At 48.4% G+C, this 22,555-nt stretch overlaps 1 protein-coding gene across 3 annotated transcripts in view; it reads left to right on the top strand.

Annotated features, from left to right (window-relative positions):
• EGFLAM (EGF like, fibronectin type III and laminin G domains) overlaps positions 1–20,625 on the top strand; it is a 166,020-nt gene extending 145,395 nt beyond the window's left edge. For 2 of the 3 annotated variants that reach the window (XM_054033186.1, XM_054033185.1), the window contains 5 exons: positions 3,360–3,438; positions 5,133–5,276; positions 7,093–7,176; positions 18,309–18,412; positions 18,786–20,624. In XM_054033186.1, the coding sequence (XP_053889161.1) occupies positions 3,360–3,438; positions 5,133–5,276; positions 7,093–7,176; positions 18,309–18,412; positions 18,786–18,940 (566 nt within the window). In that variant the 3' untranslated portion in view covers positions 18,941–20,624. Of the gene's footprint in view, positions 1–3,359; positions 3,439–5,132; positions 5,277–7,092; positions 7,177–18,308; positions 18,413–18,785 lie in introns of all 3 variants that reach the window. The other variant, XM_054033187.1, reaches the window with a different exon arrangement.
• Positions 20,626–22,555: the final 1,930 nt, after the last annotated feature.

The following is a 22,555-nucleotide window of genomic DNA, read 5'->3' as shown; positions in this document are numbered from 1 at the left end:
TTTCAACCATTTAAAAGTTGTTTCAATTAATAAAATTTTAAATTTTAAAAATATTGTAATTGTTTCCATCAGGGAAATGAAAGAATTGAGGTTTTTACTGCTCACTCTGCCAAACTCTTCCCGCACTTGTCCTCTGAATGGAACATACACTTATAGCAAAGCATTTGAAAAGTTCATTAAAATCTTCTAGAGAAGGAGGAATTAATACTAACTGCTAGCAGATGGATGAAATGAAATTAGCTATTTTATGAATCCATCAACTGTATTATTAAGGAAATGATCAATTGTGAGAGCACTGCAGCAAGTATGCAGGACAGGCACACAAAAACTGTGGCCACAGTGGAGACTTGCTGTACTGTTCTTCCCCACAAATGCTCTGTATGCTCAATGCTCAAGCTCAGTCACTCTTCTACTGGCTTCAGTCTGAGTATATTGTCCAGAATATTGCAAAAGAAGCTCTTTTCCCCAAACAAGGGGAAATGACTAGTCCAAACCAACAGCTATGTAAATTGTTCACCTTCCCTTATTTATGGATCACTAGATATTGCCATAATCACAACCTAGAAAGAAATAGGCTGTTACATAAAATCTCAGGATAGAAATCTAGCTAGTGAAAACTGAGCAGAAAAGCATGTCTCGCTCTTATGAGAGCAGATGTGAATTAGCAAACAATGTCAATCATTTTTGTTCTTAGGCAGGTGCGGGCAGGCTTGATCTGGCTTCCAAGCCTACAGTGAAACTTCCTGAGAGGCCCCTAAAGCCTCTTGCCACTTGAAAGGATAGAGGGTGGGAGAGCTAGGGCTGGTCTATCCTGGGGGGGGGGAATCGATCCAAGATCCGCAACTTCAGCTACGTGAATAGCATAGCTGAAGTCTAAGTATCTTGGATCGAATTACCTGGGGTCCACACGGCACAGGATTGATGGCCGCCGCTGCCCCGTCGACTACGCTACCGCCGCTCGCTCTGGTGGAGTTCCGGAGTCGACGGTGAGCGCGTTCGGGTATCGATATATCGCGTCTTAATATATCGATCCCGGGTAAATCGATTGCTACCCGCCGATGCGGCGGGTAGTGAAGACGTACCCCTAGTCTTGGAACCATTGAAACCACGAGCCAGCTTCTCTGTTGCCTTCAATGAGGCTAGGCTAATTTACACCAGCTGAGTTTCTGGTTGGAGCACCCAGGGCTGGAGCACCCACGGAAAAAAAATAGTGGGTGCTCAGCACCCACTGGCAGCCCTGTGCATCAGTGACTCCCTCTCACCCCCCAGCGCCTCCCGCCCACCGGCAGCCCTGCCAATCAGTTCCTCCTCCACCTTTCCAGCACTTCCCACACATTGCGGTCAGCTGTTCAGCGACTTGGGGAAGGGGTGGAGTGGGGGGGCAGGGCCTGGGGCAGAGCAGAGAGTTGAGCACCCTGCGGGAACTGAGGAAGTTGGGCCTATGCAAGGAAGGACACTGCTCAGGAACAACTGCCATGGCCCCAAAATGGGCAAAGTCAGACTGGAGGGTGGCCAGAAGTACAGGAAGAAAGGGCCCTAGAGGAAGAGGTGGAAGAGGTTGGAAGGGGAAAAGTGGGAGCTCTGAACCTACCCCTCCTGCTGCTGTCCCCTCCAGGAGACTAGAGCTATGATGAGATAACTGGCTCTGTGGATGAGGGGAAAGCAGTGGATGTGTTATTCCTTGACTTTAGCAAAGCTTTTGATACAGTCTCCCACAGTATTCTTGCCACCAAGTTAAAGAAGTATGGGCTGGATGAATGGACTGTAAGGTGGATAGAAAGCTGGCTAGATCATCGGGCTCAACGGGTAGTGATCAATGGCTCTATGTCTAGTTGGGAGCTGGTTTCGAGCGGAGTGCCCCAGGGGTCGGTCCTGGGGCCAGTTTTGTTTAATGTCTTTATTAATGATCTGGAGGATGGTGTGGACTGCACTCTCAGTAAGTTTGCAGATGACACTAAACTGGGAGGCGTGGTAGATACACTAGAGGGTAGGGACCGGATACAGAGGGACCTAGACAAATTAGAGGATTGGGCCAAAAAAACACTGATGAGGTTCAACAAGGACAAGTGCAGAGTCCTGCACTTAGGACGGAAGAATCCCATGCACAGCTACAGACTAGGGACCGAATGGCTAGGTAGCAGTTCTGCAGAAAAGGACCTAGGGGTCACAGTGGACGAGAAGCTGGATATGAGTCAACAGTGTGCTCTTGTTGCCAAGAAGGCTAACGGCATTTTGGGTTGTATAAGTAGGGGCATTGCCAGCAGATCAAGGAATGTGATCGTTCCCCTTTATTCGACATTGGTGAGGCCTCATCTGGAGTACCGTGTCCAATTTTGGGCCCCACACTACAAGAAGGATGAGGAAAAGTTGGAAAGAGTCCAGCGGAGGGCAACAAAAATGATTAGGGGTCTGGAGCACATGACTTATGAGGAGAGGCTGAGGGAACTGGGATTGTTTAGTCTCCAGAAGAGAAGAATGAGGGGGGATTTGATAGCTGCTTTCAACTACCTGAAGGGGGGTTCCAAAGAGGATGGCGCTCGGCTGTTCTCAGTGGTGGCAGATGACAGAAGACGGAGCAATGGTCTCAAGTTGCAGTCGGGGAGGTCTAGGTTGGATATTAGGAAACACTAGTTCACTAGGAGGGTGGTGAAGCACTGGAATGCGTTACCTAGGGAGGTGGTGGAATCTCCTTCCTTAGAGGTTTTTAAGGCCCGGCTTGACAAAGCCCAGGCTGGGATGATTTAGCTGGGAATTGGTCCTGCTTTGAGCAGGGGGTTGGACTAGATGACCTCCTGAGGTCCCTTCCAATCCTGATATTCTATGATTCTAGAGCCTGTTCAGGAACAGTGTTGGGCCAGAGACCACTTACAACACACGCTCTGTTGAGAACACTAAATCAGGAACCCAATTTAGTTTCTTCAATAAACGGCAAGAGTTGAAAGGGAGGGGTGGTTTAGCCACAAATTTCTGCTGAATGGATATCTGGGCTCAGAGAGGGGTAGGAGGAGGAGTCTGTTAACACTGGGTAAAAGAAACAAAACATAGATGTTAGCACAGTTTTACTTCTTTCTGTCTTCATTTTTCAGCTAGGAACTACTTTCCACAGTGGGAGAATAAACTGAATATGAAAGGGGAGGCAGGAATGAGAGCGTGGACAAGATTTAGAGGCTTGTCTTGACTCTTTCACCCTTGGGTGCAAAACAGCTCTGCTATTTTGCTCTGCAGTGTATCTAGGCTGTCAGTTTGGCTTAGTGTCAGTGAGTAGTGGCTGTAAATGGAGTAAAGAAAGTGAAGCAGTCAGTTCACTGTATTTTCCTGCCCACTAGCTGACCGTCTTTGATTTTCCTTCATTTTTCCAGCTGTTACAGAAGCCATTGAAATCCCACAGTTCATTGGCCGTAGTTACCTCACATATGATAACCCGGATATCCTCAAAAGGTAATTCACCAACCCTGACCCTAAATAATTCTGCTTTTCTTTTACCATTAAACTATAAAAGAGGTTGTGTATGTAGGTCCTATTGTACCATCAGTTTAGTCGCGCTAAGCCATGGTTGCCACATGGAATATGTTTCTTAATTTTAGAAAAACAAACTTTTTATCATACCTCTATCCCCCCATCACTAGCATCTGAGCACCACTCAGTCTTTAATGTGTTTATCCTCTGAACACCTCCATGAGGTAGCATAGTGCTGTTGTCCCTGTTTTACAGATGAAGACCTGAGAGACAGAGTATTAGGTTCACAAAAGGACTTAAATGCCTAACTGCCCCTTTAGGCACCTAAATCCCAGAATCAGGTCCAACTGGGATTCACAAAATCCCCACTAAGCTGTCCCTGAACCATGTAGTGCCTAAACTTGCTCAGTGTCTACGTTTTTGCGGTAAAAGTTCCATAGGTACCTATATTTCTACTTCTGAATATGCACCCTGCCACATGTCCAAGCCCCAGAGCAGTACACTAAGTGGGAGAAGATAGCTAATACTCTGCCTAACTCGCTTGCAGGGCATGTCTGGGTAAGCGTGCTCAGAGCTTGCCTACTGGATCAGGCCTGTATAGGCCAAACAAATTTGGAATCTCTATGATATGCCATCACCAAGGAAAGTCACCATATGATCTATTGCTGTTACCCTTCCCTCCCTCCCCGCCTCTGTGTTTGTAATCATTCCTCATCAAGTCACTCCTGAACATGGGGCCGGAACCTGTCAATACGTGGTACTGGTATCCAGGAGGAGCATCCACTCGTGCTCCAGGCCATGGTGGTCACTGACAGCTTCAATCATCTCCTAGGCCAGTCCTGGGAGATGGGGTTGAAGCTGTCAGCGATCAGCATGGCCTGAATGAGGGAGCGGGGGTATCTCCTCCTGGAGCTCTGGCCAGGGGTGTGATTTCAGGGGGTCAAGGAGAATTTGGACCCCTGGAAACTCTTGATTTTTTTTGAAGGTTAAAATGTAAAGATCAGTCTAATTCAGGAGCATTTGTTGTGATTATTTCCTATGTCACTCAGTTGAGCTCCCCCACACACCTCCATATGCTCCCAATCACCTGGCAATGCCCCCCACATACACACCCCTCCAATCACCTATCAGTACCCCATCTTTAAGTGATGGGGCAACATACCTACCCAGCAGGTCCCCATCCCCTCAACAGCACTCTGTTCGATGTTGCAGTGAGTCCCTACCCCCCAGTCCCATATCCCTGGAGCGGTGGAGGGGCCTGATCCCTTGACCCCATCTGACATCCCAGGCACAAAGGGGCAGGCAGGTGGAGATACTCTCCAAAGAGCAGCTGCTTCATGGCCCCTGCCTGCAGTGAGAGGGCCACGTGGCAGGGATTACGTGGGGGGTTTCCATGCCCCACCCCACAGCTCACCTGGGTCAGCGCTTCCAGACAAAGGCAGCCTGATGCATGTGGGGGCGGGGAGGGGTCAGCATGCACTGGGAAGGGGAAGTTTAACTATGATCAGAGTAAAATATGTATTATGGTATCAAATCATACCTTGCTGAAAGTTAGAGTACCCAACCTATAGGTCCCTAAACCGCCTTGTGTTGGGGGTACATTGGTAAAGTTCAAAAGGGAAAAAAACCCATCTAATAACTTTCCTGTGTGATTATTTTGTCTCCCAACCAAACAGAGTATCAGGATCACGATCAAACGTGTTCATGAGGTTTAAGACTACCCTGAAGGATGGTCTGCTGATGTGGAGGGGAGACAGTCCCATGCGCCCTAATAGTGATTTCATTTCTTTAGGTCTCCAAGAAGGAGCGTTAGTATTCAGGTAATCGCTAACTGGTTTCATTATTTACACAGGGGGCACAAATCACCTTGCTATACAGTAATGTTATTACCCTTCAACATGGAGCAAAGACCCCTGAGATTATAACTTCATGGTCTTGTGCACTGATAGAGTCCAAGTTTATTTGGTCCCTCGGGTAGGTGCCTGGGTGTTTGAAATGCACCCTGCTAGTTGGGTTTACATTTTTCCCCTTTTGTCAAACACCAGATTGTTTTCAAATTCAAATATTCTTACTGCCAAAAAACAAAATCTAAAACCCAGGCACATCAGACAACACACATAACATTGTGTGCTCTCACGGGAATTTTTTTTTAATTTTAAGTGCTCAGATCGCTTTTGTGTGGCTTATCTCAGAGTGCTCTGGTGCGATATTGATTGGTGGAAGCCATGTCTTTCTGTGTTAGAATTTATTTTCTGACTAAGTAAAGCAAACAATGAACTAGAGCAGGTCATCTTTAAACATTATTATAGCTATACACGCTGTTCACAAAATGGAAAAGTGTTTTAAAAAAATTAATTGATGCTAGTCTAATGCCAAGCTACATTATCAACGTTTTGGCTTTGGCAGAATCTGGCTGAAACGTAGCTACAAATACTAAGTTTCCCATTCCAAAGCTTATCTTGTAATGATTGCTATAAAGGCATTTTCATGTGGTTTCCTGTGGTTAACCTTGCAAAAATCTTAGCTGTGTCAGTGTATGCAAAACAGGGTTCACGGCTTTCATTAGGACAGCCAGTGCTTCCAAATAATTATATGTTCTTTGGAGCATGGACTGAACCCAGCTCTCCCACATCCCAAATGAGTGTCCTAACCTCTGAATCAGTCTTTCTCTGGCCTGATTAATAGTTCACTATTTATACAGAGCAAAACCTCTTCAACAGGAGCTAATGAAAGCAACCCACCTCAGACTGTGCAATAGTCTGTTGTATGCTGTGCAGATGTAGCTCTGCTGGTCCCAAGATATTAGAGACAAGGTGGGTGAGGCAATATCTTTTACTGGACCAGCATCTGTTGATGAGAAAGCTTGTCTCTCTCACCAACAGAAGTTGGTCCAATAAAAGAATCCTCACACACCTTGTCTCTCCAATAGCCTGCTGGCTAGCACACTCACGTGGGATGTGGAAGACCTGGGTCCGTGCCCAGAGCAGTCATGTGGTATTACTATACCAGCAGAAAAACTCCTCCTGTCAGCATATGCTGTGCCTACAGGGCTCTGTCTTTGTAGCTGTATTGACAGAGCTTGTATACTGTAGACAGAGACAGAGACACTGAAATGGAGGAGCTCCTGCTTCTTGGTCCTGTGCTCAGATCACTGGACCATGCCCCTTGCTAACATCATACGGCTCATGTTCCCCCTAATACAAATGATCCCTTTGTGAATTTCAGATAATTTGTTTTATTCGCTCCTATAACGTGGCCCTATTAAGCCAAAAGATTTGTAAGGTACTGATCTTTTTAGCCTTCTGTTTCTATGAAAAACTGCCATACAGGAGCCCCCAATGTTATTGCTGATCTCACTTGCTGGCCTTGCAGTGCTGTGGAAACAGCACCCTCTGGCCTTTGGAGAGTAAAGAAGTGTCATATTTCACCCTGCAGCCCCTTCCATCCAATAAAGGTGCAGCACTGATAGCCTTCAAAGGGAGTCCCAGTCCTTCCCCAAGGATGCGGTCTGCAAGGTGGAGCTTAGGTGGTCAAATCAAAGCTGGGGCCAAGGGGTGAGGCTCCCTGGACAGTGTGTTAGGGGCTCAGGGTCCCATAAGGGAGGTAAACAACGTCTATTTGTTTTTAACATTTTAGCTACAATCTGGGCAGTGGCATTGCTTCCATAATGGTGAATGGCTCTTTCAATGATGGCAGGTGGCACAGAGTAAAGGCAGTTCGGTAAGTCCAGCTTCATGTTATCAACAAAGTCTCACTTATCTAGGAACCATTTTGGAGATAGCACCAGAGAAGTGCCCTGATAAGAAACTTAAAACAGAAGAAAACTGTAAGGGTCAGATCCTGAGGTGGTGCAAAGCTTTGCAGCTCCATTGACACTTAGACAAGTTAGATGTCTTCAAGTCGGAAGGCCTGGTGAAATATATGCTAGAATACTTAAGGAACTGGCTGAAGAGGTCTCTGAGCCATTAGCAATTATCTTGAAGAACTCCTGGAGGATGGGAAAGATTCCAGAGGCCTGGAAAAGGCATGGGCGGCAGGTATAATAGGCCAGGGGAAGCAGAGCCTCTCCTGGTGCTTGCTGCTGCCACCGGACCCCCAGTTGCAGGTTTGGCAGGAGAGGTTTTTGCTTTATTATGCCCCATGCAGGTTCTGGGACAGCTGAGGAGGTGGTATGTGCTATTCAGCTTCCCAAGTTCATCAATAATTTCCCTGGGTTCCAGATGCTGCCTCCTCAGCTGCAAAAGCTCAGGTTCTTCTTCGGGAAGAGACACTGTCATGCTGCGGCTTTTCCTGGGCAGTCTGGGAAGGGGCGGAGAAGGGAGGGGTGGTGCGGTGTGGCTGCGGCTGGCCCGGGGTTCGTCCAGGCAAGTGAGGGGGGGATTCGGGGTTCCTCCAGAGAGATGGGGGGCTTGGGGCTCCTCCGGGCAGGTGCGGGGTGGGACAGGGCTTCAGCCAGCCCAGGGGCTCCTCCGGCTGAGGGAGGGGGCGCTCAGGCCTCCGGCCAGCATGGGGCTCCTCCAGCTGATGGGGGGTGCACGGGACCCCTCTGTGTGTGGGGGGGGGCTCATTGCTCTGGCCATAGGGGGTGGGGGTCTCAGGGCTCTGGCTGCAAGGGGGTGGGGGGGACTCAAGGCCATGGTGGGGGGGCACAGGTGGAAAGGGCAGAGCCAGGTGCTAGCCTCCCCAAAGGGGGGTTCCACTTGCCACCCATGGGAAAAGGATAAATACAATGCCTGTCTATAAAAAAGGAAAACAGACAACCCAGAGAATAATAGGCCTGTCTGCTTAACTTCCGTACCTGGAAAGATAATGGAGTAAATGATCATTCAATTTATAAGCATCTAGAAGAAAATGAGGTGATAAACAACTGACAATATGGATCTGTCAAGAACAAATCATGTCAAATCAACCTAATAACCTTCTTTGATGGCGTAACAAGCCTTGTGGATAGGGGGAAGCAGTAGATGTGATATACCTTGACTATAGTAAGGCTTTTGATACTGTGTTACATGACCTGCTTATAAATGAACTTGAGAAATGTAGCTTAGATGAACCTACTATAAGGTGAGTGCACACAATTGGCTGGAAAACCATTCCCAGAGAGTAGTTATCAGTGGTTCACAATCAAGCTGAAAGGGCATATTGAGTGATCAAGGATCCGTCCTGGGTCTGGTTCAATTCAGTATGCATATAAATGGTTTGGATAATGGCATAGAGAGTACACTTATAAAGTGTGTGGATGGTACCGAGCTGGGGGAAGTTGTTGGCTCTTTGGAGGACAGGATTAGAATTCAAAATGATCATGACAAGCTGGAGAAATGGTCTGAAATCAATAAAATGAAATTCAGTAAGGACACATGCAAAGTACTACACTTGGGAAGGAATAATCAGTTACACAAGTACAAAATGGGAAATGACTGCAGAGGAAGGAATACTGGAGAAAAAGATTTGAGGGTAATAGCGGATCACAAACTAAATATAAGTCGACAGTGTAATTGTGTTGCAAATAAAAGTGAAAATTATTCTGGGATGTATTAGCAGGAGTGTTGTAAACAAGACATGGGAAGTAACTCTTCCACTCTACTCAGCATTGGTAAGTTCTCAACTGGAGTCTTTGTGTCCAGTTCTGGGCGCCACATTTCAGGAAAGATGTGGACAAACTGGAGCAAGTCCAGAGGAGTGCAACAAAAATTATTAAAGGCCTAGAAAAGGTGACCTATGAGGAAAGATTGGAAAAAAATGGGTTTGTTTAGTCTGGAGAAGAGACGACTGAGGGGGCACATGATAAGTCCGTGGGTACGTTAAAGGTCATTATAAAGAAGAAGGTGATAAATTGTTCTTCTTAACCACTGAGGACAGGACAAGAAGTAATGGGCTTAAATTGCAGCAAAGGCGATTTAGGTTAGACATTAGTAAAAGCTTCCTAAACGTAAGCGTAGTTAAGCAATGGAACAAATTACCTATGGAAATGGTGGAATTGCCATCATTGAGGCGTTTAGGAAAACCTAAAAACAAACAGGTTACATAAACACCTGTCAGGGATGGTCTAGATCAGGGGTCGGCAACCTATGGCACGCGTGCCAAACACGGCACGCGAGCCGATTTTGAGTGGCATGCTGCGTGCCCGGTGAGAGGAGGAGGAAGAGGGATGGAGGGGCCGGAAAGTGCCACGCTAGGAGACGAAGCAGGGGAGGAGGGACGCTTCACTGCCACAGGACCAAGCTTCTGCCTCCTCCCTCCATAGGGGAGAGTGGTGGGGGGGGTCCCGGCCCCCTGCCCCACTCAGCCCCCCCGCCCACCGCTCTCCCTTGCGGGGGCAGGAGAAAGAAGCTTGGTCCTGCGGCAGCCAAGCTTCCCCCTCCCCCATTTCTTCCCACAGCTTGGTGCGTTCAGGCCCCTCCTCCTCCCCCTCCCTCTCCCTGCCGGCGATGGCCCTTGCGAGGGGGAGGGGGAGAGGGAGCGGAGCAGAGCCAAGCGCAGCGTGTTTGCTGCTCCGTAGAGCAGGCAGAGAGAGGTAGGGACGGGCCTTGGGGAAGGGGGTGGAACAAGGCATATCCCTCCCAGCCCCCTGCCATAAGCTGCTCAGGGCAGGGGGCTGGGAGCACCCCCATGAGCCGAGCACCCCAGCTTTCTGCCCTGCACCCCCACCTCAACACACACCCATCCCTCTGCCCTGCACCCCCACAGCCCCATCCCTCTGCCCTGAACCCCCCCGCCCCAGCCCTCTGCCCTGACCTCGAGTCACCCCCAACACCCAACCTTCTGCCCTGCACCCCCACACCCACCAGCCTTTTGCCCTGATCCCTGAATCCCCCCACACCTCCAGCCTTCTACCCTGAACCCCCCACATCCCCACTGCCCTCTGCCCTGACCTCTGAACCCCCCCCACACACACACACACACCCAGCCTTCTACCCTGCACCCTCTTCCCTGACCCCGGAACAGCCCCCCCAGGTCTGCGGTCCCTGCTACCGGCCCCTTGCCAGCCGGCGTCCCGGCCACAGGCCCTGCTCAGCCCGCTGCAGGCCTAGGTGAACAGAACCCCAGGCTGGAAGTGAGCTGAGCAGGCTGGCAGTGTAAGATCAGCATTTTAATTTAATTTTAAATGAAGCTTCTTAAACATTTTGAAAACCTTGTTTATTTTACATACAACAATAGTTTAGTCATATAATATAGACATAGAGAGCGACACCTTCTAAAAAATGTTAACATGTATTACCGGCACGCGAAACCTTAAATTAATGAATAAATGAAGACTCGGCACACCACTTGTGAAAGGTTGCCTACCCCTGGTCTAGATAATATTTAGTCTTGCCTCAGTGCAGGCGACTGGACTAGATGATCCGTTGGATCCCTTCCAGTTCAACATTTCTATAATTCTATGGCACAGAGCTCTGGCCCTAAACACTTAGCAACTTTGAACTCATGTGGCAGAACAATTACAAACAAACATGGTCATACTCGAGATGATCTAGGCAAAGAGCAGCCTTGAAGTCAGGCATAGCTCAAACCAGTCTGCCATAGTAGTGCAGGCTTCATTATAGAGGCGTGTACTTAAATCCATACCACTCACTCGAAAGCTGTTTCATTTGATTCCATGTGTGTCTTATCTCAGATTGCCGTTTGAGTTGAGCGAGATATTTTGAACTTTCCAGATAAATAAAATTCTAATTGTGGGTTAGTACCTGTGTTGTAGCATTACATCTATATCACTATTTTCCCAAAGTATTTAGAGCAGCAGAAACAGTATGGCTTAGGCATTTTGGGAGGTACACTTAATGGTAGTTAAGTGCTCCCATCAGCAAGAGAACAAACCCTTTTCTTTGGCAGCTTGGTTAGCTATCTTGAAACCAGAGGCTGAAAATAGCACATTTAATATGCTACTGATTTCAGTGAAAGCAGGAGTAGGGTTGCCAGGTGTCCGGGACACCTGGTCAAAAACGGACCTTAGAAGCTCCGGTCAGCACTGCTGCTTAAAGTCCAGTCAGCGGCACAGCAGGGCTGAGGTAGGCTCCCTGCCTGCCCTGGCTCCGCGCTCCTCCTGGAAGCGGCCAGCATCTCTCTGTGGCCTCTAGGTGCAGGGGTGGCCAGAGAGGCTCAGTATACTGCCCCTGCCCTGAGAGCCGGCTCCGCAGCTCCCATTGGCCAGGAACAGCGGCCAAAGGAAGCTGCAGGGGCAGCGTCGGTGAGCGCAGGCAGCGTGCAGAGCCCCCTGGCACCTCCACCTAGGAGCTGAGCATGCTGGCCACTTCCAGGAGCCGCCTGAGATAAGCGCCACCTGGCCCGAGCCTGAACCCCCTCCTGTACCCCCAACCCCCCGCCCCAGGTTGGAACCCCTTCCCGCACCCTAACTCCCTCCCAGAGCCCAAAGCCCTCACCCAGCCCTGAGCCCCCTCCCACACCCAAACTCCCTCCTAGAGCCCTTACCCCAATCCCCTGTCCTAGCCCTGAGTCTTCTCCCCGAGCCCAAACCCCATGCCCCCTCCCATAACCCCCAGCCCCTTCCTGCACCACAAACCCCTCATCCCCAGCCCCACCCCAGAGCCCGCATCCCCAGCCGGAGCCCTCACCCCCTCCCACACCCCAACCCCCTGCCCCAACCTGGTGAAAGTGAGTGAGGGTGGGGGAGAATGAGCGACAGAGGGAAGGGGGATGGAGTGAACGGGGCGTGGCAGGAGTAGGGCCTCATGGCAGGGGGCGGGGCAAAGGTGTTCGATTTTGTGCGATTAGAGAGTTGGCATCCTTAAGCAGCAGCAGCCCATGAAATGGCATTTACAGCAACATAATTATTATTATTAAACATTTATACTACGGAAGTGCCCAACAGCCCAGCTAGGAAGAAGATTCCTTCGAGTTCGCTGCTGTACAAACCCCTAGTACTAGGCAGTCTCCAAAGGTCTTACAATCACGATGGAAAGGTGCTTTTTCTGTATTTATGTTTTAACTTTAGCCTTTTTTTTCATGTATTTTCTCCCCCCCTCCTTTTTTAACAACAAAAATTCTGCTAATTTCCTTCTTTTGGGTTTTAAACAACTGGAATGTTTAAAACCCCATCTTAAAACTTTGCCCCTGTCCATTTTCTGAAGAATGTTACCCTCTGCCCTCTTACATTTAGTCATTGTATAATGTCAAGTGATAAGGTTTTGTAGCTCAGCAAGGGGGCTGTACCCTAAGAGAAGAGAAACCCCGCGTGGACCCCTCTGGGGTCCATGCCAGAGTCCTGCACTGTTGACTTCCCAGCAGCAGAAGGAAAGGGGACGGGGAGACAACGTGCCCCCGCACCCCACAGTCCCCCTGGCAACCTTTCTCACTCAACCAATGGGAGGAAGAAAGACAGCAGCAATCTCCAGTAGATAATCAAAGGGCAGAAAACAACCAGACAGACTGCAAACAGTTTCTGACCCAGTGCCGAGCCCCCGATGCCTGGGAAAGCAGGATGGAGGCGATGAATAGCCTGGGTTTCCCACGTGCCACAGACCAGCTGCTGGGGAGCGGAGGGGAGAGAAGAGCTCCCTGCAGCCTGCCAGCACAGCATTGCCCGGCCCAGCAAATGCCCAGTCTGTAACCCCAGCCTGCAAAAAAACGCCTCAGCAAAAGACAATCCACTCCCTCCTGCCCCCAGCCTGTCAACACCAGGAGGAGACAGCTCAATCTCTCCTGCCACCACCTGCAGCCTACTTGCACTGCAGCCAGCCCATACCAGATCCGAAGACTGGACCTGCTTACATCTTAACGCATGGGTTCCAACCTTTAAAAACGGTCAGCACCATTCTAGAAGGGAATAGGCAGTAAGTCCCTCTCCAGCAATCCCCAGGGAGGACCTACTTGCCTGCATCAGGTCCTGACTGCTCAGCCAGAAAAGGAGCCTGAATGAGTGCCCTGTATTATAGTTAGATACGTTGTTAGGGTTCAGTCTTTCCCCATTAAGGCATGTTGCATCTGCACAATGACTTTCAGCTACATGGATCAAGACTCTGCATTGCCAACTCCCAGTATAATAAAGTGTGTTTCTACCAGCACCTCCTTACCAGCCTACAGCGTGTGTCCATGTGCCCCATCTGGGAACCTGAGCCATGGGGGACAGGTGGAACAGGTGTGTGTGTATCTGTGACTCCATGCTGGCTTCCCACAGCTGCCTGCGCAGCTCTCCCCGACACAGGGGAAAGCCTGGGGGGCAGGGGCTGCTCAGGGCCCCCGCACCGGGCCAGGTAGAGGGTCTGCCATTGCTCCCCACAGCTGCCCACCTGTCTCTTATCATGGCCAGGCTGCAGCTCTGAGGCCCTCCTTCCCCCAGCCAGAGCTGGGTTGGGAAGAGCTGCACAGGCAACTGTGGGGAGCCTAGGGTTGGCAATCCTCCCGGTTTTGCCAGGAGTCTCCTGGAATCAGGCCCTATCACCCAGAGGCTACTGCAGCCAAACCAGGAGATTTTGGGTGTTAACAGTCTGGCAGCACAGTGTGGTTAAGGCAGGCTTCCCGCCTGCACTCATTCCACACCGCTCCCAGAAGCAGCCAGCACTGTACCTGTGGGCCCAAGGGGAGGCCGGGGGTCTTCAGACGCTGCCCCCACCCTGAGCGCTGACTCCTCAGCTCCCATTGGGTGAGAGCTGCAGCCAATGGGAGTTGTGGAGGCAGTGCCTGCAGGCAGGGGCAGCATGCGGAGCTTCCTAGCCCCCACCCCCTGCCTAGGAGCCACTGCCAGAGGGATGTGCCAGTCTCTTTCGGGACCCATCCTAGGTAAGCGCCATCCCCCTCACCCCAACCCCCAGCCCAGAGCCTGCACCCAAATTCCCTCCCAGAGCCTGACCCCTCACCCTCTCCTGCACCCAAACTCCCTCCCAGAGCCCACACCCCACACTCCCTCCTGCACCCCAACCCCCTGCCCCAGGCTTAGCCCAGATCCCCCTCCTGCACCCAAACTCCCTCCTAGAGCCCACCCCACCTCCTTGCCCCAGCCCAGTGAAGGTGAGGGAGAGCGAGCGAGGGAGGCAGGAGGACTGGAGTGAGCAGGGGGCGGGGGTCTCAGATAAGGAGTGGGGTAAGGGTGTTTGGGTTTGGGCCATTAGTCAATTGGCAACTCTAGGGGAGCTTGGGTCCCTCCACCTGTCCTGGGTGCGGGGACCTGGGAAACGGGCAGGGGGCTGCCTTTGTTTCCACCTCGGGCGGGGGCCCCCCGCCTCCCCCACTTTTGGGAGGGCTCCAGCACCCTTGCCCTGGACTGAGGCTAGTGGGGACCGTCCTGCAGGCAGGGATCCCGGGTGGCTAGAATTGGTGCTCGTGCCGCCCGCCCACCCGGGACTAGTGGCTGTGCTGCCCGCCCACGCAGCTCTCCAGAGTGGGGGTGGGGTGTGCTCAGCTACCTACCCGCCCCCCCCCCCGGGTGCTCCAGAGCTGGGGGGAGGGGAAGGAGAGGATGCTCTGGTCTCCAGCAGGGGGCAGGCCGGGCAGGGGCTACCCAAGCCTGCCGGTCATCCTGTCATGCCTGTAGTCAATCCTGTAATAAACTAACTAAAGCTTTATTAACTAGGAAAAAGAGATATTTACAGGTTAAAGCATGCAAGTGTATATACATGGATGAATTTCAGTCTGGGATTCAAAAGGTGCCAGAGCTGTAACAATCTATCAGCACTGAATGGGCTTACCGCAGGTCAACTCTGGGGATCTCTGCTGTTTTGTTTCTTAACTCCAGGCCTTGTGAGAGTCCAAACAGAAAAGGGATGACAAATCTTTATGTCAACTATTTTTATTACCCTCTTTCAGCACTTCAAACCCATAGGACAACTGCCCCAGCCACTCATGGAGACAACCTTAACAAGCTTTTGTGCCATGATGGTCCACTTAATTTTTGATACTCCCCTGCATGGGGGGAAGGGGAGAAGGGGGCATGGCACTCTTCCCATCTGAGTTCACAAAGTTCAGTGCAGGCATTGTTACAATTATAAAACAAACATATTTTACCTGTAGCATGGAATACAGATAAGTGAGATTAATGCATGCAGCAATTTACAAGCATTTCATAGGGTCTAAACACAATACATTTTTATAATTCTCCTGGGGGAATTCTGGGTCAAATAATTAAAAAGTCTGCACACAATATTTTAAAATTCTGTATATTTTATTTGTAAAAATAACACCATATAATCAGGCCAGTTTTAATTATTTTGGTAATTTATTTCAAAATACTTATCAGCAACTATATCTGTAACAATAGAGCTAAAAAAAAATTCCCCCAGGAGTAGAGAATTAAGGAAACCTTTACAACAACCCAGTTCCTTTTCCCTTCCCCCTTACACTCCCCCTCCCCCCAGAGCCCAGCCAGGGGGCCAGACACTCATACCGTCTAACCTCCCCTCCCCCCGCAGCACCCAGCCATGTGGCACCCCCACACACACACAGCCGTGACACACACACACACACACACACACACACACTGCCACCCCCTCCAAATCCAGCTGGAGGACACTCTCCCAGCCCAGACACCCACCTGCACCCTCTGCCCCTACACCCTCCCAGAGCCCAGCTGAAGGCACCCCCAGCCAAGTAATCCACACCCTCTACACCCCCTCTCCCCGCCTGCTGAGCCCTGCTGCAGGGCTCCCCCAGTCCCGCCATGCACCCCCACCGCCCCAAGTCAGAGGGAAAAACAGGCTGATGCTGGGTCCTGGGCTTGTACAGAGTTTCCTGCACACAGCCTTCTTCCTTCAGGGCATGCTGGGAATCCTCTAGCTCTCTCCTCCCGCCGCCCCCCGTCCGCCCCCCCCCGCCCAGCAGTGTTGTCTATTTGCCAGGTTCAGTGCCCCATAATGACGGCCAGCAGCTCGGCAACCCATTTCTGTGGGCGGAACAGGAAATTCTGCACATAATGTTAATTTCTGCACACATTCTGCATTGTGCAAATGGCGCAGAATTCCCCAAAGAGAATTATAAGACAAATATCTGTTTTGAACAAAACTAACATAAAGGTGAGCTGCTTGTCAGTTCTGAGTTAATGCCTATGGCCTTGGCCAGAGCTGGCACTTGGTTTATACATCACAGATATCGCTAATCAGCGTAATCATTTAATGCTTTTACTGACTGTCTGTTTCTCTGTAATCAGATCCTTACATAATATTTACAGTTACTGTTTTCAATTTGTTTGCTTGCTTGAGTTTAAATTATTTGTGAATTCAAGTGCGGTAGCCACTGCCTTAATGTGGTTAGCCCCTTGTCTCACTGGAGGCCCCACCAAGTAGCTTTATTCGTTAGCACACCAGGAGGAGGCGGGGAACACCTATCAGCAGCACTGAAATGAGCTCAGGTGACTAGGGTTACTATATTTTAAGTGTCCAAAAAGAGGACACTCCATGGGACCCCGGCCCTGCCCCAACTCCGCCCCCAGCCCCGCCCCTCCCCCGCCCCTGCTTCCCGCGAACATTTGATTCGCAGGAAGCCTGAAGCAGGCAGGCAGCAGGTAAGATGGGGATGGGGCAGGGGGGTACAAGGAGGCGCGGCCCAGTCCGGCCACCCCAGCCGAGTGGCTCCCTCTGGCAGCCGGCCAGCCCAGGCCAAGAGGCTCTGGCCCCGGCGTCTCCCGCCTGGCTCGGCTCGGGCTCTGGGGCGCCGTCCCCCGGCCGAGCGCTCCTGGCCGAGCACCGCCGTCCCCGGGCCCCGGCCGAGCACCGCCGGCCCCTCCCTCCCTATTTTCCCGGACACGTCTGGCTTTTTGGGATTTCCTCCCGGACGGGAATTTGAGGCCCAAAAAGCCGGACATGTCCGGGAAAATCCAGACGTATGGTAACCCTACAGGTGACAGAAACTTGGACACCATCCAAAGACTGTGAGGTATCCCACTCCTATGTGCACATCATCTAGGTACTAAGCTGGTGCTGAAAGGAGGTTACAGTTATGTAGACCATAACCCTCAGCAATAGAGATATGTGGCCTATCTGTGAATGGGGCGGAAATGCAATACATGCACATTGACACAATTAACAAAACCAGGATGCAAACAGATTCACAAGGCTCAAGCTGTAGAGGGAGTAGATACATTCAATTATCTGGCCTTGTACATATGCAACCAAAACAACTGTTCCAAAGTAATTGGAAGACTAGGAATGGCTCGCTCCGCCATGGCCTCGCAGCTCAAAATGTATAAAGGTTCCATTGATGAAAAGTAATTTTTTTCATAGTGACGTACAGATATAACTCATGGGAAATTAATGCTGCTGACAAGAAGAAATGAAAGCTTCTGAAAGATGGTGGAGCTTCTTGCATACCTGCTGGACAGAAAAGACGACGAATGCTGATATTATCAATATTATTGGAAAGGAGCAGATCCTGCTGTTGAAAATCAATTGGTGCAAACTTATGTACTTTGGTGACATCAGGCTAGAGCTGGAAATAACCTTGAGACAGATATCATAGTAGGGGATGATCAGCAATGAGATGGGTAGAGTGTGTGCACCAGCTCACAGGGAGCTCAGCTGCTGAGTGTGCAAAGCTAGCAGTGGCTCAAGAAGGCTTCCGAAAATTCTACTGTGATGTCACCCATATTCCTTGTAACTCTCAGCATATTTGTTTTCAATTTTCTTCTTTCACCCCCCCAACCCCACAACCTCATTCCTTCTCTTCTGCCTCCTCTTAATACTTTACTCACCCAAATGACACTGTGGGGTTTCAATTGAGTAGAACCTCATGGAGCCTTCCCCAAATCAAGTTCAGGCCTTCACAATAAAAGCACCGTGCTCAGTGAGGATGGGTCTGAGCTGTCCATGTTTGTGGAGGAGGAGCTGCTGCTGCTTGATTGTTTACAGTATGCAATGGAGGAATCAGTTGCTAGAGTAAACCCAAATTCTGGATTTCATTTTCCATTTCAGGGATGGGCAGTCTGGAAAGGTAACGGTGGATGATTATGGTGCTAGAACTGGTAAATCACCTGGCATGATGAGACAATTAAACATCAATGGAGATCTGTATGTAGGTAAGTGACCACCATTGTAGACTATACTGGCCCTCTGAAAACCCTGCATGCTAGTGGTTAAAGTAACTAGATGCTGAGCTCTAATCTCCTTTTAACAGTTGACTCACTATGAGCTGTGGTGGAAGGGATTAGCTTCCCAATTTACTCTATCAGGCTCATCACAATTGTATTTTTGAGTTCCTAAGAAATTATATTTAAAAAGAAGGAAGAACCTCATTGAAAACCAGCTGCTGTGTCAGACCTGATGCTTCCTTTTATGTTAGAATAGGAATCTAGTACTGTAGAGTGGTTTACATTTTTTAAAGTGGAAATAAGGAAGCACATATTCTTCTACAAGTTTCTCATTCACTTGCTCACACTCTGTCTCTCCTAGGTGGCATGAAGGAAATAGCACTGCACACAAACCGACAGTACATGAGGGGTCTGGTGGGATGTATCTCGCACTTCACCCTGTCAACAGATTACCACATTTCACTGGTTGAAGATGCCGCAGACGGGAAGAATATTAACACCTGTGGGACAAAGTGACAAGAGAAGACTCTCCACATGGAAGGACCATTGTGCGGATGTGTATGTGGCTGAGATCAAAATTACCGGTACTGCACTCTAAGGCCAATGCTTTGAGTTGGTCATGGAGGAAAGAACCAAATTGAAGGGAAATCATACAAAGGGAGACCATTTCCCACTCTCCTCCTTTTGATGCTCTGTGACTAAACCAAACTGAGTATTTTGTGTAGGAAAGGTCACATTTAACCATTAAATGTTTAGTGAACACTGAAGATCATACATCAATGCAAATTACCGAGAACGGTGTGACGTAATGAGTGTTGTGATTCCATAGAGATTTTTTTACATATCCAACAGAACAGTATTGAAACATATTCTTTCCAGCTTACAATGGCACAATGACTATCATCCAACTAACATCTTTCCAGGCTCTGTATCTATGCATTCAAATTTCTATCCCAGAATAAGCAGATCTTCTTACCATTCACTGCAGTGTTCAAGGTTATGTTCCACCCTATGTAAATAACAAAAACCTACATCTGGTTTCAAAACAATGTTGTTTGCTGAAGAGGATAAATTCTTAATATTAAAGTCTACTTTTTTATTGCCAGCAGCAAAATCAACAATCCAATTTTGTAGAAGTAATTTTGTACTTGTATATTTTTATAGCTGCAGCAAAAGAACTGATCAATTAGTATAACTTTTAAAATTTAGGTGTAATACACTTAGCTCTTTGCACATTTTCCTAAAAATAACAAAACAAACTGTGTTTTTAATTTGTTATATAAGGAAGTTTAATGTCTGTATTATACAGTGTCAGTGAAGATATTTGTGAATTATAACCAGTTTTAAATCTGACTTCTTTTTTGTAAATTTTGACAGTTAAAATTGTACATTCATGAAGCTTTCATGGCTTAAACAGATTAAAAAGGTATAAAAATCTCTTGCTACTGTGATATTTCACCATCAGTATTTATATATCTCATCTCACACAAAGATCAGACTGTGTAAGCAAGAGGACCTAGCAGAGCACAGCCAACTTAAATAGTTCATTTTCCTTGCATCAAATCAAAACCTATTCAACAGTATTTGTCAAACTGATGTTTATAGGATCAGCAGAACAGACAGAAAACGCTACAGGGAGAGGGAATTTCAGAGTTTGGAGATTTGTTATTTACATTTTACTTGTTCATAAAAAGTAGAATAGTGAGCAGTGAACAAACCAACAAAAATATGAAGCAACACATGTAATGGTGTGTCCCTTAAAAGCCACCATATCGTGGTAAGTCAAGAACCCCATTGCTGCTGCCAGAATCAGTCAGTTCTGCAGTCGCAGTTATAGAATAGTAGTCAGCTACTGGAGTTCTACCAAGGAAATGGTGCTGGATCTATTGGACAGGAGAGGAAGGTGGATATTTCCAGAAGACAGTACATGGTATGGTGCACTGACCGGAGCACACTGACTCAGGTAGATTTCTGGCCTGGGTACCTGAACTTTTAATATAGGGCTAGGGCCGTTCAAAGACCTAGTGAACCAGACGAGATAAGATAAAATAGAAAATTGTTCTGCTAAAATACTAGATTAGTTAAATGAAGACATTTTGTAAGACAATATCCCCTTCAAGTAGTACTTGTTTAGAAGGTGATGTAGAAACAGGCATTTAAGTAGGTTTCTGCTGCATTTTATTGTGAACATGGAGATGGCAATTGACTCGGAGCCTCCTATTCCTATACCTTAAATATATGGGACCATTTATTAAGAGTGACTCTGTTGCACTATGTGTAGTCTCTGTGAGGCACAGCTGTTTGGTAAGCGCTACATTATGTTTTTATCATATTTACTTTTACTTTTTTTCATCTGGTTGCTTCCTCTCTCCTTTCAACTCTGTCACAAAATCTGCTGGGGGAACAGGAGCTGGTCTTTGAAAGGTGCGGGGTTGGTTTTTAAGAAACTCCATGTTTGTTAGTGTGGGAGGCCAATAGATATATGCCACAAACTAACAAACACTCATAACTCAGATTGCTTCACTCGCAATGTGAGAACTCTGAGTTGCCAGCCTCACCCATCCAGCTGAGCAAATGAAGCATAACAAGTAACACTACTGCACTGGCAGATGCTGTGCGCACTGTAATACTTGGCTCCTTTAAAGCAGATTTCTTTTGGGCAGTTCTAATTTTAAAGACAGCCCCTCTCACCCCTTGAAGAATGGAGCTGAGAAACCAAAGGCCCCTTCACTGCAGTGAGAGCTACTTATCACCACTAAAGCTTCCAGCTTTTTGACTTGTCTCACATTCTTGTTGGAATTCCAGCTGCAGTGGGGTAGCAGCGACATGTTCAGCCCCATGGTGACTGCGTGGTGCTCAACACTGCCCCCTATGCTTGCTTAAGGAGTGACACTGACAGTCTGAGAGGAAGTGATGGCCTCCTTGGCTGGAAGTAAAGTGAGAGGAACAAACAGACTTTGAGAGTGGAATAAAAAAGGGAGGATTATTTGGGCTCCAACTTTCACATCACAGGCTGGGAAAGAAGAAATGATACCTTACAAAGCAGTCATTCTCAACAGGAAAACCTGACACATGCTCTGTCAGCTTGTTGCATTGACACAGCTGTGCTCATTACTCGTGGTTGAGTTAGTTTAAAAAACAAACCAAAAACTATCCAGCACAGGTTACAAAACATGGTAGCTTTGTGTGGTGAGGGCAAGCTGGGACTAGCACACTCCCAGTTAACAAGAAACTGACTGCTGCAGGGTTTTCCTCCACAAAAATTCTGGGCACACTGGCAGCTCAAATACGTTTTCTTTCTTCAAGTTTTAGGACTTGACAATGTAATCAGCTTGCTCCATAAATAGCCTGATATAATCAGTACAGCAGAGAAAGATTAACAGCTTTTTCATGACTGCTTTCAACCGCCCTTTGGTTCACAATAACAGTTTTCACTTGAATCTGAAATATGGGCAGACCTCGGACTTACAACACAATTGATTCCTGAAAATCACTTCTTAAGTTGAAAAGGGCGTAACTCGAATTTCCCATAGGAACAATGTTGGCTCGAGCATCATAAAGTCGAAACTGACATCGTAAAGTCAAAACATGATGACAATTTATAAACGTCGTAAGTACCATTTGGTGTAACTCAAATGTTGTAAAGTGGAGGACTGCCTGTACACAGAATCATTGCAGAATATCATGTAATATTAATACATAATCATAAATTAAATGCTACACTTCATATCTTTGGGGCCAGTGAAGTGTGTCTTCTTGAGCTTTAACATAGGCATAATACTTCAAGCATCTCCAGATAGGGGGATCTGTCTACTTTCCAGCCCCTATATGCTATGCCAGTGGTGTAAAGGGGTCAGAACACAGTCCAGAATTGGGGCCTATAGCTTGACAAATGCAGAGTATGTCCCTTGGGCCTAGATTCACAAAAAGACTTACATGCCTAAGGCCAATGTTTAGGAGTCACGGTGGTTCTTAGAATTACCACTCTGCTGCTACCTAACCTCACAGGTGCTTAAATTTCCACCAGTGGGCATGCTCAATGCCCCCGAAAATCCTGCCACTGCCCCGCAGTTGAGGAGCCACTTGGAGCCCTTGCTGACACCTAAGCCATGGCAAGATTCTCAACATAGG

Source organism: Malaclemys terrapin, chromosome 6, assembly GCF_027887155.1.
Source record: "Malaclemys terrapin pileata isolate rMalTer1 chromosome 6, rMalTer1.hap1, whole genome shotgun sequence".
Taxonomy (NCBI): domain Eukaryota; kingdom Metazoa; phylum Chordata; order Testudines; family Emydidae; genus Malaclemys; species Malaclemys terrapin.
This window is presented reverse-complemented; position numbering and strand designations above follow the sequence as displayed.